Here is a 13310-nt window from a genome sequence, read left to right on the forward strand (position 1 = left end):
TCTACCTTTTTCCAAAACATAGGAGGAGACAATAACTTCAATTTCAGTGTTCATTTAGTATACACACCACACACATTACAGGTTAATTCACCTGCTGGCATTTTCCCTGTTTCTGTTTCCACAATACACAATTGTTTTAAGATACTTTAGTGCCAGTGGGAGACGTGTTAGGCTGAAGTCAAGGGAGCGTTTAGTGTTCAGCACTGTTGAAAAGGAAGTCCAAAATTGATTTGGAAGAGTCTGTTAGTTAATTCTGAATCTGCTAGTGACACCATCCAGAATTATCGTCTTTTAGGCTTATTGGAGTTGGAATGGAATTCAGTGAATCGAGTAGTCTAACGTCCGGCCGTGGTGTTCCCTGTGCAGGTTAATCTCATACATGGGATGGAAACGCCACGTAGTGTGTACTTATGGTTTCTCTGCATTGTTCTGGTGGGGGAAGAAGGGGCACATACATGCAAACCAACAATTGGGGACTGGCAGAAGAAGCCTGTTGATCCTCTGAGACCCAATCATTAACTTGGGAACTGCAGAGTGGAGTGCCATCTTCCTTTTGTCCAGGTGTTGGGTTTTCATTCATTTTGAACCAAGCAATTAAAAAGAAAATATTTTAGGAAAATATGTACTTGACGTTAAATTTGGATCACACTTTTTAAAAATACTACAACATGCCCATATCAACTATTGTATAATAAAAGGTCATTAGGTGATTTATACAATGAGGACTGGCTTATTTGATATGATTTTAATTAATACACTGGATTTAAAATAAAATAGCTGTGGGTCAGAACCTGGAAAGGAAACATGAATCACTGTTATAATTTATGGGAATACGCCAGGTTTAGGATCCTTCAAGAGCTGAACCTTTCTCTCCCTCTTTCCAACCCTCCTCAGAGGGGCCCTCATCATAGCTATACTCCCTCCAAGAAGGGAGGGCTGGATGTGACACTCTCTGGAGTCTGTGTCATTCTGAGCATTGACCAGGAAGCCATTGGAGAGCTATTAGACACTGGGTTAGAACAGTGTCAGGCTTCCATAATGAAACCGTTTAGCCTGATTTCAGATTTTTGTCACAAACCTAAATTTCAGGCCAAGTTCAAGAAAAGGCTTGTGCAACTTTTGATGAATATGTGCTGAGTTTTGAGTAATCTGGGCTGATCTATGACATTGAGTGGAAACCATTTGAGACATTTCCTAGATTTGAATGGTTTCACCTGAAACTTGGCAGCAATCTTTCAAGAACTTCCCTTGCTAATCTCCATTGTTAGAGATTGCTCCTTCAGGATGTAGGTACGGAGCCAGATGGAAAACAGTGTCCAATGGGGATCCAGATTTTTCATGTAGAGGTATATGAAGGACCATAACACTGAACATATTTTCAACTTCTTTCCTATGGCCAAGGACTCTGGATCAGAACCAGCACTCTTTCACTTCCCATTTCTTAGTTACTGAAGTTTTTATAGCTGCTACTAATTAAAATATTAAGTTTGTTGGATGGAACTCGGCAGAATACTAAACGCTGGCTGTTATGATGCTGTTTTAACCACCTAGTCTCTCTAGAGCTGTTGCCAGGAGTCCAGTTTCAAGATGTCTATGGGTGTGGAAACCTGGCATTTCCTAAACACCACATTTTTTAATTACGTATGTGTGGGCAGAGGATCCATGAATATAGGCAATTGTTTCAAAGAGACTTCTAAACTTAAACCTACAGTTTTTCATAGAAAATGTTCATGTATACACAACTTTTGCACCTGAAAAACTACAGGTGCAAAAAGTGTGAAGATCAGTTTTAGAGGCTGGCATGACGTCTTTTGAAACTTGGCCCTAGAGTAAAATATCTTTAGAATGACAAGTTAGTATCTCAGAGAATGATGTTCAGGAAACCTGCATGACAGGCCAAGTTCTGTGCTCATATTTCAGTGGGATTGCACAAGGTAATCAGGTTCTTACTGTACAAGGACCAGAAATAGATTAAATATATCCCAAAGGTAGACTCCATGGCTGAGGTTCAGCCCTTCTGTAGTTGCTGCTCAGGATTACAGTTTGGAATAGCAGCTCCTGCTCCACCACCTGCCAGCTATTTGGGGATACTTAACCACTGGATTAGAATAAATTGACACTAACCCATCTTCAATGCTTCTTTCCAAAACAGCCTAGCACAGACTGCTTTTTGTCTTGCTCCTGACTAGAGACAAAAGAAATGTGTGGGGAGTGTTTTGTCCTTCTCTTGCACATGCACAGAGGACTTAAATACCAGATTATACAAACACTCACTTTTTCAGATGTATGATAATAAGAAATGTCCCTTCACAGCATTACAACATAAGGATTTAGGATATCCTTTCAGGTATAACCATCCAGTGTTTTTAAACTAACAAACAAAAAATGTACAGATTACTAATGTATCTATCCCAGCTGAACGGTTGACTGAAATGTTCAGGTTCACAGAAAGGCTTCAGTGGGATTACAGTCAATTCTTCAGAGATACTCTTTGTTAACACAAGGGATTTATCTTCAAATAGAATGGTGTAAAGGGTGTTGGTATTAGAGATATAGGAAAAAGCTTTTTAGGGTGGAGGGAGTTATTCAAGGATATTCTTGTTGTTTCTTATGGAATCTTGTCATTATTTGAATGGACTACACAGAGACTTGCTGCTTTTATGAGTGCTGAGAACAGAGATCCCTTTTGAGGCAGTTCAGGAAACCTGTAGAACCTGTTGCTTTTTCTACAGACCACAAAGGTGAGATTTCTTGGGTGTGAGCCTTTTGTCATGCTGGTGTTTGCCTTTCTCTCTTACAGCCAGTGGTTCAGTGTGCTCAGTCAGGTCAATGCTTCCACAGATCAGGAGATCCAGGAGATGCATGATGAGCAGGCAAACCCACAGAATGCCGTGGTAAGTCAAAATGTAAAGGCTGGTGAAGAAGCATATATTTTTAGAAAATAAAAGGCCTGATTGTGACAGGGGCTGAGCACCTGTGACAATCAGAAACAAATTTGTTACAAATATTTGTGACAGTGGCTAGAGGGCCCAAGTTAGGGGTCAGGGCCCCATTGTGCTAGGCACTTGTGCGCGCACACACATAACAAGAAGATGGATCTACCCCCTGGAGTTACAGCCAATATCTAGTTTTATATTTGTTTTATTAATGTAAATTTCCTTTTCACTATTTATAATCTCTTGATTTTTTTGCATTTCACTGACCTTGAGCAAAGAAAATATATTAATTGGTTCTACTTTTTTCTAGTCAGTTTCCCCATGCTCCACCACAGTAGTGCAGTAAATGAGTTTCATGTACTGCGAAGGCATGCTTATTTGATTAAATTAAAAAACACAACTGTCAATTTTTAAAAAATACTGGAACGTTTCCTATGGTTATTTTTACAGTACATATAATTGGCATATTTGACCTACTCAGTTGAGAGAGTGCTAACAAGGAAACAAAGGAAAATAAAAATCTAGATTTCTGTGTGGTGGTAGGTTCACTAGAGGGTATTTAAATTAGGTCAAAATTGCAACTGCGTTCTGAAACTCAGAAAAATAGAAAAAGTTTTTGAACTTGCTGTGCAGTGAATGTAACTAGAGCTGATCTGTTACTAGATTTATTTATCTGAACCCCTTGTTCCCTTTTCCCTAAATATTAGTGGTTAGAAGAAATTGGGACCTAGATCCATGTAGTTTTGCATAACCAAAGCTAACGCCCAGTTTTGCTTATACCTAAAAGTGATATACTGAATAATGTACTCTGGTGATATTAAAATGTCTGCCTCTTTTTGGTTGGGTGTTTGTTGCACAGGGTACACTAGATGTTGGACTGATTGATTCTGTGTGTGCTTCTGACAACCCAAATAGGTAAGTTCCATTTTTGGTTGTGGTGGATGTTTCCTATTTCAAAACTGGACAGTTTTACTTTGATCTCCATATTTTGCACACGAAACTGTTTCACTGCCTGTCCTTTTTGATAGTGCCAAAAATTGAGATTTTCCAACATAATGTACAAAGTGGGTACAGAGGAAACTGCATTCAGTCTAGTGTGGGTTCAGCTGACCTGACTGGCACAAAGAGATCAAATGTCGCTCTTGTTTGTGGCAGCATGTGCATCAATCAGCAGTCTTGTTTCTCAAGAGGCCTGAAAGTAGGAGAGGAACAATAATGAATGTATTTGTGTAAATTACTTTTAAAGGACAAGGCTCCTTGTTTTCATGTACTGTAAAAGTAGGATTTTTATCTACCCTTACTAAGAAAATGTCTTTGTATTTTGTTGTGTCTCTTGCTTTTTCTTTTCCTTGGAGGTTATGTTCTATTAAGAAAATATAGTTAGATAACACGTTCAGTTAGAGCAGAATGCTTTTTGGGAAAAAAAACCCTCCTCACTAGAAATGATGTATCGCAAACCCAAAACTCTGGTACTTCACTTATTTTGGAACATGGGGCTAGATTCACAAAGAAATGTTAGCGTGCCTAACTTTGTCACCTAGAAAATCACTGGGATTCACAAAGCCAGAGTTCAGTGCCAAAGCTCCCTATATAATGAATAGGGAGGAATAGTTGCCTAAGAATAGGCTTCACAAAAGCCAGCATGGTAGGAGGTTCCTCACCAAAACTAGCCACTGGGAGATTCCAACCTATGGAATGTGCACTAAGCCCCTTCCCTCTCCTGGAGATAGGTGTCTCAGCCCTGGTCTACACTTACCTGGAGATTCGGCAGTAGTCGACGGGAGTTACTCAAGCTACACAGAGTAGCTTGCGTAACTCCCGTCGACTGATGTGCTTCCCTTCTGCACACCGTTTTCACTGCACTGCGCCACTTGAGGGATGGTTTACCAGCGTCGACTTCCTGATCAATTGAGTGGATATACACCGACTCCTCAATCAATTCAGAAAGATCGATATGATGGTGGCAACTTTGCTGCCATCAGTATAGACATACCCTAAGTCTAAGCTGTATGGAGGCACTTCCCTCCACTTGGGATTCTCATCTGCAAACCCTCTCTTGGGGTTAGGTGTTTAAGCAAGGAGTGGGGGGGAAGAGGAGGGGAAGAGCAACAGCAGGAGGACAAGCAGCTCCCTCAGAACTTTGAGCCCAATGGTTAGGTTACTTACTCATCTCGGACGTAGGAGACCCCTAGTTCAAGTCCCTCATCTGCCTGAGTGAGAGAAGGGATTTGACCAAGAATCTGCTACACCTCAGCTGAGTGCTTTAACCATTGGACTATGGGATATTCTGATCTGAGGCTCCCTTAGTCTCTCTTATTGAAGTTGTTGCATTGTGGCCAAATAATGAATCATTGGACAGGAGAGAGATCAAATATAAGAGTGACTCTGTAGCTAGTAATTGGAATCTCGCTGCTCCAATGATGTTTTAAATTATCCTAAACATTTGGCTGAAAGTTATGAAGGTCATCCTTCCTACTGTCCCCCAGTGTTTTGTGTATGCTTCTCTATAGGGGCCCACTCTGGTAGGCTAGCTCTGACATACTTATTGGATCAGGCCCTACAGGCAAGTTATACAGAAGAAAACCTGTCTTCCCTAAATTTGTGTATTGCTTTGGGGCTTAGGTGTCCAGACGTCTGGCAAGGGACTTGCAGTGTGCATACTCAGAGGCAGCAACGTAAGAGCCTAGGGACCTTTAAGTGCAAAAATGTAGGCACAGAGTGAACTTAGGTACAAGGTTTGGGAGGCAGCTGAGCAGGGGCTTTGTATAGTCCAGTGAGGCCTGATTCTGCGATTTAGGCATTTAAAGTGGCAGTTATGTGCCTAAGTCCTTTTGTGAATCTAGCCTATACTAGTTTGGGCCTTAACAACTCTGCGGTGTTATCAGGTAAAAAATGCAAATGGTACAGTTCCTTTCTATCCCCTCGTTTACAAATATGAATGAAGCAGCTGTTCTGAAGTTATATTAACCCCACCACAACCTACCAAGATCTGGACATTCCCAATTATTTTAGTTGTGATTTGAAGCTTTATAAACAAGGCAATACAAGAAAGCCAAAACCTGCAAACGTGATGGTAGTTAGGTTAAGAAAGTGTTGCTAAGGAATTATCTGACGCTCAGCATCCCTGTGGGACCTATCTTAAAAAGAAAAAACTCATCCTGGCATCCTCTCACTTGCTGTGTTAAGAATCCCATAGAAATACAATTTTTATATCCCATAGAAATCAATGATCAGAAAAGGAAAAGAAATATTAGGTTATATAGTCCCGTGCCCATACAGATCATTTCTTTCAATATAGTGTCTAGTGCTTTATCTAATTCAGTGTTAAGGGCCAGGTTTTTAAAAAAACATCTTCAGTTTAGCAGGTGCAAGACACAGAATATATACATCTGGCTGATGTGGGAGATAGGACACTTGCATCCTCCAATTACATACCTGATGACTGCACCCATAATTGCAGGTTCAAAAATAAGAGGCTGAGTTGAGATCCTGTTGAACATTTACTCATAAGTATTCTAGGAATAGGCTTCCACCACTTTCCTAAGTGGATCTTTTGATGTTATTGATCACAGTCTCCTGCCTGATAGTTTGTGCTGCCTTGACTTTTGCAGTTGTGTCCTCCCTTGCAGTTGGTTCTCCTCCCACCTCTTTGACTTTATCTTCAGCCACTCTTTTGGATGTCTGTCCTCTCCAGGTTTCCAGGAGGGTGTTTCACAGGGCTCTATTCTAGGCCCTCTTTTCTTCATATTCTCCACCCTCCTCTACTCACATGGTTTCAAATTCCATCTCCCTCCATCCAAATTCCACATCTCCACCTGTCTCCTGTATGTCTCTGATGATTTTTCACCATCAAGTTAAATTTAACACAGCCAAAACTTTGAACTGCTGCTCATTCCTTCTGAACTCTATCTACTCCCATTTTGTTGCTGTTGAGTTTATTACCTAGGGACCAATTCTGACACAGTGCCTCCCCTTTCAGCACACTCAGACAGTATCCAAATCTTTTCACTTCTATCTACATAATATTTCCATCTGCACAAAGCTAAAATTAGTCTAGGCCCCTCATTCTTTCCCATCTGGGCTACTGCAATCTCCTTCTCACTGGCCTTCCTGATATCCACATTATCCCACCTCCAGTCAATGCAAAACAGCTTCCTGCGGTCACCCTGATCACTGTGTAGGTTCTCTCTCTTTTCCTTGCCCTTCATCTGTCTTTGGGATTGTACAGTTTGTTGCAGGGATTATCTTCCTTTTGTGGTTGGAAAGTGCCCATCACATTAGGGTGAGACCCAGTAACTACGTTTTGCTGCTCTTTTCTGAATTGTCTCCAAATCATTTTGCTATTAAAATGCCCAGAACTAAGTGCAACATTCCTAATGTTTTCTCACTAGAACTGTGAAGTGAAGGTCTATCATCTCCTTCCTTTTTGATGCTGATGATCTGCTTATGCATCCCAAAATGGCATAAGCCCTGTTTCCTACATGTGATAAAGGTTTTCTGATGTAAATCTTGAAAGCTGGTATTGTGGGGAGGAAAAGGTCTGAAGAGTTCAAAGCACATGGCTTGTGCAGACAGAAGTCTGCAATAGTAGACTCAAATCCATATAGAGCCACCAAGACAGTCCACTCATGTGATCTGAGGCAAGCAGGACAATTTGCTGGTGCTTCGGTGAACCTTGGGGTAGGATTGGATGAAAGCCAGAATCCCATTAAAAACAGATTCTGCTGCCTCAGTTGCACTGTTGTAAAAATAATGGGATCTGTGTTCACATGCCGCTTTTGCTTCTTCATTATAAATCTTTGTAAATTATAGTTGGTTTTAGCCTAATGTAGCTACTGAAGCAAACACTTTAAATGGAGATGATCATGAACTACAAAGTTTGGATCCGGAGCCAAACTTCCTCAAGCATTTTTTGTTTCTTTCTTTCTTTCTTTCTTTCTTTCTTTCATTTTTGTGCAGGGATGAGGGGGAATGAGGATGGGGCATTTATGTTGGTCTGATATAAAGATGGGGCCTGAATTGTAGGTTTTCCCAAAGTTCAGGGTTGCATGGACCCAGTATTTGGTACAAACCCATTTCGCATTGTAAACAGTCTTTTAAAAGCTTAACATTTTATAGGACTAGAGTTCTTAAAATAAATGGTGCAGAAGTGAGGAACATTTGCCTGAATATAAAATACAAACTAAAGGGAAGTGTTTATGCTTATGGCAAGTGAGATAAAGTCAGTCATTTAGTTGTGGTGCAAACAGTAGTTATATTTACTATATGGGTTTTTCCACGTTCATTTTTTTTTCCATAGACCCAATTCATTTGTGATCATCACTGCTAATCGTGTTCTCCACTGTAATGCTGACACTCCTGAGGAGATGCACCACTGGATAACACTGCTGCAAAGATCAAAGGGAGATACCAGAGTGGAGGGGCAAGAATTCATAGTGAGAGGTAAGAATTAATGGGAAAGTACACTAGAGGAGTTGAACTGTATAGATAAGTGGTTCCCAAACTGGACTGTGGAACACTTGCTGGTGGTTTCCAGAGATCTGGCTAGTCATATGCTGCTGGCTTTATTTCCTGCTACTAACTCAAGGGATACTACTAAGAACACATTCAGACTTATCGCTCTTCCAAGTAAACAGTTGCTGTAGCTTCCACAAGGATGTTTTGTGATTTTGAATAGACGGGGAGGGTGTCCATAAGTCAGTCTTTCTAGTAAAAATGTGGTCCGTGCCGTTAAACTTTGAGAAGCCCTAGAATAGATAATATGTAGTATTACAATTTCACCTTTGCTTGGGAGTTAATTTGATACTGTTAACTTAAACAAAAGTTATTTAAAAAGAAGACTGGGCAATCAATACTTAATGATATTTTTATAAATCGTATTAATCATTTTTTTTAAAAGTCCAAGCTGCCAAAATTAAATCACAGCTTTGCCTAATTCCATGAAAATCTTTAATTCAAGGGGTGTCTATTTAACAGGATGGTTACACAAGGAAGTAAAAAACAGCCCCAAAATTTCTTCACTAAAGCTAAAGAAGCGCTGGTTTGTCTTAACGCACAATTCTTTGGACTACTACAAGAACTCAGAGAAGAATGCCCTGAAATTGGGTACCCTAGTCCTGAATAGCCTCTGTTCTGTGGTACCACCTGATGAAAAAATCTTCAAAGAGACAGGTAATTTGTTCATGAGCATTAGGTTTGTGTGTGTATTGAGTTGCACTTCAGCCTACCTGGAAATGCAACAAGCATTATAGGAAAGTATTTTACATCCGCTATTTGGATTACAGGAATGCTTATGGGTAAATGGGCTTATGGTAAACAGAAGGCCATTGCTCAAAATATTTTGCCAGTAGAGACATCTGAACTCATTGGGCCAAGCTGTAGAGGTGTTATGTAAAGTGGTATAATTCATTCTTCCTAACACTGCTAAATTAATGTATGCTAGTTTATACATTAAGGATGTGGAAGAAGGTATAAATTAAGACAGTCTTCACCCTACTTTCTAGCCTCTTTCTAGCTTCTCAGCATGTAAGTTAGAGCAACTTAGATTCTCCCAGTGTTTGCATGGAAGTAGATCTACAGTAACAGAGTCAAATTTACACCATCTTCCACATCACCTCTGAATTTGTTCAAGAGCATTTTCTAAACAGGTTTTCAATTCAGATTCAGTCACTTTACACTCAGAGATTAAGGTCAGAAGGGATCATTTTGATCACCTAGTCTGACCTCCTGCACAACGCAGGCCACAGAATCTCACCCACTCCTGTAATAGACCCCTAAACTATGACTGAGTTACTAAAGTCCTCAAATCATGATTTAAAGACTTCAGTGTACAGAGAATCCAGGAGCAAGTGACCTTGTGCCCCACATTGCAGAGGAAGGCGAAAAAACAAGAGGCTCCTTTTTTCATATTTGAACTGTCCAGTGCAATCTTTACTGTGTTCCAGTGGCGTACTGAGGGGAGGGGTAGGAGGGGGCCATGCCCCAGGGAGGGGACAGGATGGGACATCAGCTGCCTGCTCGGAGGAATCTCCTCTCCTCCTCCCCACTCACATCCCCGGCAGCTGCGCTGACCAAGTGTAGTGCCAAAGACTCTTGACGGCAGAGTTTGTGACCTGCCCCTCCGCCTCCTATCCTCTCTGCCCCTGCACTGTGTGTAATGAGGGAGCTGTGGGCTGAGTTGGTGCAGCCACCGGGGATGTCAACAGGGGGCAGCTCCTCCAAGGAGGGCATGGCCAGTGGCCCCACCCAGGCCAGCGCCTGGGTGCCTGGCCGCCTCAGTACGCCACTGCACCCACCGCTCCCACTGCTGGGGGTTGTGGGGAGAGCAGGCAAGTGGCCTGCAGACCTGCTGCTGGGGGGGCACAAATACATGTATTGGCCTATGGGCATTGAAGACCCAGGGTACATTGCTGCTGTGTGCCTTTAACCCTACAAAGTGATTTTTGCCACTCAAGAGTAAATAAGCTTTCTTTAGACCTTCCTGTCTCATCTCATGCTGGGATGTAAGGAATATTAAAGTTTGAATATATGCTGCTTCTCACTGGGACTGAAAATTTTCAACATTTTGTCATTGACCATCAGCAGTGTATTTTTATGGTGCAAGAAAGCTGCACAGATGAGAACACGTTTTGGTTTTACAGAATGAGTAGTCTGTGTGTTAATGATCTATGTTTACATACATAACAGTTATTAAAGGATTTCTTCTGTAAGACAATGTTGTCCCAGTTTCCTCTTGGACAGCCAAGGTGAGACAAATGTGTCTTTACCTTTTTGGTCAACTTCAGACTTACCTAGATGATAAGGCCTGTTGAGAATGCACATATATGGATTGGGATGGGGTGCTGCATGCTGGCACTTGTAGTCTGAGGCTGGACCTCCCTCACAGAAATGGGGGTGACTGCAGCTTGTTCCATTTAGGCTACTTAGTTGCAGACTTTGGCTTCCTGACAAGTTGCCATTGAGACTCCAGTAGAGCATATTTCAGCTGTGCCCGACAAGCAGTTTGTGTAAAACTGTAAAGCAGTTAGTAAAACATTGATGGCTGTTCTTACATGAGAATTAGTGTAGCCACAAAAGTTGTGTGATAACTATTTTTTACTATTGTCAAAGGCTACTGGAATGTAACTGTGTATGGACGCAAGCACTGCTACCGTCTCTATACAAAACTGCTCAATGAGGCCACCCGCTGGTCAAGTGCCATCCAGAATGTGACTGACACAAAAGCACCGATCGATACACCAACCCAGCAGCTTATTCAAGATATTAAGGTACAATTAAGCCTCTGAAGGGGGTGACTATATTTACACATTTGTAACCTGAGCTCCTTATGCTCCCTCTGTCATGTGGTATGAAGGGGCACAGTGGGCCAATTTCTAAACAATTAGATGCCTGGTACGTACGTACACGTACACACACAATCCAGCTACCAGAGGAATCTCTCCTATGACTGTTACAAGAGCAAAAAAAAAAAACAAACCAAAAACCAAAACAAAAAACATGGGGTATAGCCTGTGGAGGGGAAAGAGCTGGGGAAAAGCTACCCTGTATGTTTATTTCCCTTGGAAACTAGAGTAACTTTTGCCCTGTTAATTTGTGTAACTTAATGTTTGCTTTGAACAGAATTAACTAATGCACTTTGTGATCCCATTGGAGGGGTTACACTTATGGGCTCTCACCATCTCTCCCTGTGGATCTCTGTTGGTCTCTCTTCAGAGGATGAAGTGGTGGATCTTCAGAAAAGATAAAAACTGCAAGATTCTGCAGAAGTTTCTCAGGTCCAGGACTGTCTGACCACTTCTGACCAGAGAGAGATTAATTGAAAACCTGATCTTTTCGATTGGAAAATACATGTTTTGACACAATTCCATTCAACAGAAAACATTTCTGTAGAAAGAAAACATTTTGTTTCCATACCAATGTAAAGTAAAAATAAATTCTGAAACCTCAAAATCCTTCCTCTGCACAGCTCTTGTGATTAGACAAGCTTTAAAGTGTGGCTCATTCTGGGCCTGATCTTGGAAGCTGCTGAACACCTATAACTCCCTTTGAGGTCAATCAGAATTGGGAATACCCAGCACTTCTCATGATCATTACTTATATTCGTGTGCTTTAGAGAATAACTGCTTGATCTTGACTGTCAAACACTGACAACACCTAGCCAAACATTCTTTTAAGTAGGGAAACTGGCAAGTCTATGAAGAGTACAAATAATTACCTCCAGGATTTAGGAGAGTCACATACAGCACATGCTTTTTTGGCAATCAAAACAAGATGAGAATGCCACTTTGCCATGATACACTTTGTACATCTTCAACGTGGAGAAGAATGGTTGGTACTTCTCATATATCCTTCTGAAATGATGACCGACTCCCTGAAGAAATAATTCTGCAGGTCACTTTTTATTGCTGTATATTCAATATACAATGAATACACAATATCTATGTTAACTCAATGTTAACAAGTAGTTTTACTAACAGACTTTTCCCATTGGTATTGCAGTTGAATAATTTTTTTTGACCAGTCTGTCACAGGCATCTATTTCTGGATTATCTTTCACATTGAACTAGGAATTATGTGGTTTTTGTTTTTTAACCTAGCAGAACTGCCTGAACTCCGATGTTGTTGAACAGATTTATAAAAGAAATCCTATTCTCCGTTACACGCATCATCCACTGCACTCCCCATTACTGCCATTGCCATATGGGGACATCAATCTAAACCGTAAGTTTTTCAAACATGTAAATTCACTATCTTTCCCCCCAGGTTACCTACTATACCTTAGGGACCACAGCTTTAGTTCCCATCAGGGGCTGCTTTGTGAATGGTGCAGCAGGGATTAGTTGAACCATATAATCCCATCAGCCACCCTGGACACATCTTCCCTGATCTTCACTACACACTTTATTGGCAGCATTCAGAAGCCCCCGTCTTCCTGAGTGGATGGGGAGCTTCAGTTGCCTTAAGCCATTACAACCTCCAATTTAAAACTGTTGCATATTTCCTCATTTGTGTGGGGGAAAACATGGACTCCAATGTACATATGATATATTACTTTTAAGGATATTTAATTTGCAAAGTCAGTTGACATATATAGATACCGCAAATTTGGATTTCCAAAAAACGGATGTAATAACCACTCCAGCCAAGTAATACTTTACTTGCATGTTAGCACCTCATAGATTTAGAACATTGGGACAGAGTAATTGCATGATGGTTGTGAATTTGGTTTCCTTAAAAAGATAAACTTAAAGTATTTTGAAACTCTCATGGCCTGTCAAACAAGACAAAATTTCCATTGACAAAAATCCAAGACAAAAATCAGGACTGTTCTCTGAAGAAAAGGGCAGGTGGCAATCATGAATACCTCAGGATATC

At 41.0% G+C, this 13310-nt stretch overlaps 1 protein-coding gene across 2 annotated transcripts in view; it reads left to right on the forward strand.

The window, feature by feature from the left end:
* The window catches only part of MYO10 (myosin X), a 235838-nt gene that overhangs the window by 208892 nt on the left and 13636 nt on the right, over positions 1 to 13310 (forward strand). The window contains exons 29-34 of one of the 2 annotated variants that reach the window (XM_067569804.1): positions 2801 to 2894; positions 3796 to 3851; positions 8236 to 8378; positions 8913 to 9107; positions 11046 to 11203; positions 12533 to 12656. In XM_067569804.1, coding sequence (XP_067425905.1) covers positions 2801 to 2894; positions 3796 to 3851; positions 8236 to 8378; positions 8913 to 9107; positions 11046 to 11203; positions 12533 to 12656 — 770 coding nt within the window. The remainder of the gene's footprint in view (positions 1 to 2800; positions 2895 to 3795; positions 3852 to 8235; positions 8379 to 8912; positions 9108 to 11045; positions 11204 to 12532; positions 12657 to 13310) is intronic. The other variant, XM_067569800.1, reaches the window with a different exon arrangement.

Source organism: Emydura macquarii, unplaced genomic scaffold (genome assembly GCF_026122565.2).
Source record: "Emydura macquarii macquarii isolate MOO-44397 ecotype Brisbane River unplaced genomic scaffold, CSIRO-AGI_Emac_v2 contig_320, whole genome shotgun sequence".
NCBI lineage: Eukaryota > Metazoa > Chordata > Testudines > Chelidae > Emydura > Emydura macquarii.